This window comes from Perca fluviatilis, chromosome 1 (genome assembly GCF_010015445.1).
Source record: "Perca fluviatilis chromosome 1, GENO_Pfluv_1.0, whole genome shotgun sequence".
In the NCBI taxonomy this organism is placed as follows: domain Eukaryota; kingdom Metazoa; phylum Chordata; class Actinopteri; order Perciformes; family Percidae; genus Perca; species Perca fluviatilis.
The window spans coordinates 35,522,235-35,528,664 of NC_053112.1; the positions used below are offsets into that span (position 1 = coordinate 35,522,235).

General features: G+C 41.7%; 1 protein-coding gene across 3 annotated transcripts in view; it reads right to left on the reverse strand.

The window, feature by feature from the left end:
* The window catches only part of grk4 (G protein-coupled receptor kinase 4), a 49,027-nt gene that overhangs the window by 29,178 nt on the left and 13,419 nt on the right, over positions 1 to 6,430 (reverse strand). For all 3 annotated transcript variants that reach the window (XM_039809913.1, XM_039809919.1, XM_039809928.1), the window contains exon 2: positions 5,371 to 5,466. In XM_039809913.1, the coding sequence (XP_039665847.1) occupies positions 5,371 to 5,466 (96 nt within the window). The remainder of the gene's footprint in view (positions 1 to 5,370; positions 5,467 to 6,430) is intronic.

Here is a 6,430-nt window from a genome sequence, read left to right on the forward strand (position 1 = left end):
GTGTGTAAAGACATAGAAAACGCCACGCAACAGAAATGCCAGGCAGGCAGTGTGTAACCGGCCTAAGGGTGTGAGCGAAAAAAAGAAACCGTCCCAAAAAGCAAGCTGTCCCTTAATAGGTACATTTGCTTATGCTAAAACATGTTAATGGTGTGTGTGTGTGTGTGTGTGTGTGTGTGTGTGTCCTGTGCAGCTGGCCCCAGCCTATTAGGACTAATGGCGTCCATTTGAGTCACATTTCCTCTGGCACCAAATGAGGAAGAAGACCCAGGACATTTTCCATCACTGGTTGACAGTAAGGACACGCACACAAGATAAACATACAAACAAAAACAGGCCACACACATTCACATGCACACGTGAATAGAGGAAGAGGAGGGATGCATGGGATGAAGATTTCTGTGGTGGTGACAGCTACAGGACAACCTCCGACAGTAAATCAAATTTTCACAACAGCCCTCCCAGCTGCACTGTTTATTACACAGCATTCCCCTCTGCTCTGCAGCTCAATGCTTCTCATTCAAACTCACCACTTACACAACCACAAAACCTAAGTTATCGCTTTGGTGAGCAAACAGTAGAGCACAGAGATATGATATTTTTATTGCTTCCCCTTCCACTGTGAGACAACGTGGTTTTAGAAGAACAAAAAGCTCTTTCAGAAAATCGCACTGAGAGATCTTTAACTGCATTGCGTTGCACTTGCCTTCAACACAATGCCTTTCATCTTTGACCACCAACTTTTTGGAGGCCTGCTTTGGTGTTTCCCTATCATCTGCGTTCAGCTGTGAGCTGGAGCAGGGAAAGCCCCCCCACTCTCATAATTGATGAAAGTAATTTTAGGGCGTCTGTAGAGCACAAAATGTTTGGAGCAGTTTATTTGAACTTCGGAGCGTTTAGTCCTTTAGCTGGATTCATCTGGCCAGGTGAGAACAATGTGGTGAATACCTGAAAATGTGGCTCTCTCTTTGCATTTTGCAAACAAATGTGTTGAATTCCATCAAAAGCCTGTAACTTGACACTCGGTCCAATAAAAAAAAAAAGCTTCTTATGAGTACACGTGACTTTTGTTTATGAGATGGTTCGTTTGCAAATGGGCAGTGTGAACCTAAACAAACCAGATTCAACAAAAAAAGATGATGAACTTTGAATGCTCTCTTAGCTTGAATCGTTAGCGTCTGCCGCTCAGCAACCCAAAAGCTAGAGATTACAGATTCTCTCTTTTAGTTCATATTTTCTCAAGGGAATTTTGTTTATCCCCTACTGCATATCATTACACTGACGCTCTAGTTTACACTGAGTATCCTGATAAGGTCGGTGTCTTGCTCCAGGTTTTGCTGTGAGGATTTCAGGGTGGTTTCATTCCAATTAGCATTTCCTGTTGAATCACAGCACAACTGGTCACTCTTTGAGTTGATGAACTCCAATGTTCCTAACATGAAAATCACAAAAAACTGTTGTGCAATTTTCTCGAAAAGGATTTGCATGTTTTTACGTAACTGAGCCAGTGATTGAGCAATGCATATGACGCCAAAATGATCCATGTGTCACTGGGTGACAACCAACATAATCCAAATGAAGTGATGGTTTCATAATTATACAAGTTTATATTATTTAAAGTGCTCATATAATGCTCATTTTCAGGTTCATAATTGTATTTAGAGGTTGTACGAGAATAGGTTTATGTGGTTTTATTTTCAGAAAACGCCATATATTTGTTGTACTGCACATCGCTGCAGCTCCTCCTTTCACCCGGTGTGTTGAGCTCTCTGTTTTAGCTACAGAGTGAGGCATCGCACTTCTGTTCCATCTTTGTTGGGAGTGTCACATGCGCAGGAAGTACTGCTAGCTTGTCAGTTGCAGAGCACGAGGGCGTGCCACGCTAGCAGCTAGGCGAGCATTATAACGGGTGTTACAAAGTGACCACGTTTGTCTCTGAAGTAAAGGCTGGACTACAGTAGAGCTGTTTGGAGCAGTTTGTGAACAGGGTTTTCTGTTGGAGATGGTAAGTCCCTTGGGGGTGGACTTTGGGCTTTTTCACTTTGTAAACCTATAATGTGCACACACAAAAAATAACAATAAAGGAAAGGGAAAAAGCCAAAAAGCATAATATGAGCACTTTAAGCTTCTGAACCGTAGCTCAGTTTACACTACATTTATCTATAAGGGTTATAGCACTGTCACTTATTAGCAAATGCATGCCATATATTGTTATTTTACCACACAAACAGGTATATGAATGGATAAAGGAATATGTCTGTGCTCCAGAGATACATTTATATAAAATCATGTTGATGGTACATTCTGAGCCTTGTGACAAAAAAAAATAAAATAAACGTACCGATACTGTCACACACCACCTTAACTTGCCATTTAAATAGAGGGGAGTAGTCTCAGCAGTTCTGTATACTGTATACTGTGTTATTTTCTGTCATAATTTGTTTACATTTTAACAGTACACAGAGAACTGGGACTTGGCAACAATCTGTACCCAGGGACACCTGAATGATTTTAGTATGCATGTTTTCATACCTTAAATGGTAAACAAGTCAATTTTCTAAAAGCATAGCATATTCCTGTAAGAGCAACTACTACAAAAAGGTAATCATGTCAGCCTGCTATTAAAAAAAATAAGAAGGTTGAAATGAATAAATAAATAAATGATTTAATCCTGTGATGTTTGTGCAGCCTTAGTGGGTTGGTCATACAACATTAACTGTGTCTGTTAATGTCCGAATATCAAGACAGAAACCATGCTAAATCACATTCATGTCTATGAACAGTCTCTCTTAATCAATCAATCAATCAATCAATCAATGTTTTTTCAGTAATACAATTATTAACAAGGACCCCCAATCCCATCCCACAACAAAATCTCTCTTAAAATCTGCCATATTACAAAAGCCCAAAAACAAAAAGCAAACCATATGAACGTATCATATGCACAGAACACCTCCAACAAAGCTACGATACGCACAAATTCAAAAACAAACAAGAACTGTACCTCAGCTTATTACCCTCCAAGACATGCCCCAGTACTTTGCCCTTCTGGGGGTTCACCACTTATTACATTTTAGATCTCCTGTCCCACATTTTCCCTCTGTAGAAGCTCCCCTGTGTCTCCTTTTTTTTCTCTTTTATAAAGTGGTAAAATGGTTTCCAAATGTTTTTATACACCCCCAATTTGTTATTTAAGAATAAACGTTAATCTGTCTCTCTTTATCTTGCCTATTTCTTAGATAAAGTTTACAGACTGCTCACCTGCAAAACTAAGTATTCTGTTATAAAATGTACACTGTGAATATAGAAAGACCAAAGACCCACAGTTTCTTTGGCTTTGGTCTGGGTTAAATCATTTGAATATGAGAATGTAAGCCAAGTGGAAACCAATGAAAGTTTTCCTCTTTGCGTAAGAGAAACCTCTCCTGTGTCCTGAAGAAAAAACAACTGCGAAAGCAAGACCAGAGAGAACATGCAAGACAAAAAGATGTCAGAAATGAATAATGTAACAGGTAAATGAAAGGAAAGAAAATAATAATGGGAGAGTTGTAAAGCTTGAACTAGCCTGGACTAGTAGTAACTGTCTGAGCCAGTGGAGTAGGCTGAAATTACAACTTAATTAAAACTCCAATTTAGGCTAAGACTGAGAACGTTGGTGAGAAAGTGAATGGCCAGCCACAAGTGTATACGTATGTGCAGTAGGTGTGCATGCTTGTTAGGGAGAGACCACAGAGATCAAAACTAATAGGCGCAGGTGTACTGTATGCATTGGATGGATACCAGAAGAGGAAAAAAAGGGAAGGGGAGATAGAAGGAGGAGGAGGAGAGAGTGGCCTAAGGCTGGCAGACAAAGTGGCTGCAGCCCACATAATATAATCTAGGCTTCCTAGAAGTACTGCACACTTGTCAAGGCTAAGGTCAAATGCCTGACATTATCAAGACACAACAAATACACTGCTATCAGTCGCTTTACTGTATTCTTCTATCTGCTGTGCCTACACTGTATGGGCATGTGTGAGCGTCTCTGCACACAGGTGTGTGTGTGTGTGTGCACATGCCTACACGTCTGTGTGTTTAAGGAGGCAAAAGGGATTATTTTGATCCTGCGCTCAGTGTGATAGGGAAATTACGCAATAGCATCTATGTAATAGTGACGAATGTAAAATTCAACAGCTGCTGCCGCTGCCACACACACACACACACACACACACACACACACACACACAGACACACAGACACACAGACACACAGACACACAGACACACAGACACACAGACACACAGACTCCCCTGCTAGGTTATAATCCAAATGGCAATGCAGGTGATCTATTGCAGCAGACGACAGATACATTCAAGTTTATGATAATTAGATCTGTGAGTAATGATTTGCGATATGAAGACAAAACGACAAGGAACACAATTGACGCCGAGTATGAGGTATCGCCGTAGGGAGTAGGTTCATCTACATCTTTCACTCAGCCTCCCTTCTTTCCTCCCGCCATTTGCGCTCACTCTCTCCTGTCCTTAAGAGATCTTTCCTCCCGTTGTAAAAGCCTCTCTCTCTTTGTTTCGTTTATTCACTCACTCCATAACTCTCCTGTTCTGCCACTCTTATGTTACTCTGAAGTGGTGGAAAAAGGGAGGGAGAGAGAGAGAGAGATGCAGATAGTGGGAGGGGGAGGCATGGAGACAGAAAAGAGGGAGGGAGAGTATGTGGGGGAGGGTAGCACTGCAATCTCTGGCAGAGATAGCTGTCACACACACACACACACACACACACACACACACACACACACACACACACACACACACACACACACACACACACACACACACACACACACACACACACACACACACACACACACACACACACACACACACACACACACACACACACACACAGTGGGTGGGGGGAACGAAGAGATAATGTAGCCCCAGGAGTAGAGCACTTGTCTGTGCCACACAAAGAGAATGTTGCCCCTACTTTCAAGTCAAACCTGGATGTAGAGAACAGGAAGGAAGCAGGAGTGAAGACGTTTTTGATTTGGTGTGTGAGCAGACACTCATTGAGACACACACCTAATGTTAGGGGAGACTTTGAGATTAAGAAACGGCGGTGAAAACGGATTCCCTGAGTCAGAACGCACACAAACACACATCTATACACACCGTTTCCTGTCCCCTGCCTGTAACTGCGGGTGGAGACGGGTAGAAACAGGAAGGAAGTCCAATCTGAACTTCCTCCCGCAGTCAGACCCTCCCCAACGACATAGCATGGCACGTTATCTTTCTGCCTCACACACCCACGCCACACACACACACACACACACACACACACACACACACACACACACTCCAGGTTTCTCACCGATAGTGCGGCGTAGCTCCTCACACTGGCTGATGTGGGGGAGTTTTAGCATCTCCTTCCATTTCTTACTGCGACCATTCCTCTTCCCTCCTCCACCTAAGAGACACACAGAGAAATTTTAAAATCAGCCCGTCAATCTTAGTCACTGTTTCAACATTGCAGTTGGAGTCTTTCGGCCAATTGTTGGCATTTTCTACACAAGAACAAGAGGACAAGCGGTCTAGTGTGGATGTGTGAGCAGTACGTTGACCAGGCAGCGACCAGAGGCAGGGACAGCTGGTTCCTCTCACCAGTCGCCTCTATGCATCATGACTGAGCATGTGGTGAAGAATGTTGACAGCTTCAAAGATCATGAGACACACATACACACACACACACCTCATTGCAACACCAGGGGTGTGTGTATTTCTCAGTGGTGGAATGTAACTAAGTACATTTACTCAAGTACTGTACTTAAGATTTGAGGTACTTTTACTTTTCCTTTCATGCCACTTTCTACTCCACTACATTTCACAGAGAAATATTGTACTTTTTACTGCATTACATTCATCTGACAGCTTTAGTTACTCTACAAATTAAGATTTTTGCACACAAAACACATATCATTTTTAAAATATGTTATTAAAATTTAAACTACCTAACGATATATAGGCCTACAAGTACAGCTGAAATAATAAGCTAATTAAACACTAAGTTGAATGACAGAACGGTTTCTAAAATGTGAGGGTTCTTCTGCATTGAGTACTTTTAATACTTTTGAGTACATTTTCCTGATGATACTTATATACTTTTACTTAAGTAACATTTTCAATGCAGGACTGTAACTTAGGGTATTCTTTCAGTGTGGAATTAGTAGGCCTACAGTACTTGTAGTTAAGTAAAAGGATCTGAATACTTCTGGTGTGTGTTAAGTGTGTGGAGTGAACTGAGGTATTTACTCCTTGGAGGATGGACAGAGTACTTAAGATAGTATTCTGAGGACATGCTGCTTTGATTTGAAAAACCAGCAGCTTTACACACAACTAGCAAAAATGTACAGGGACAAGAGGAAAGATTACAG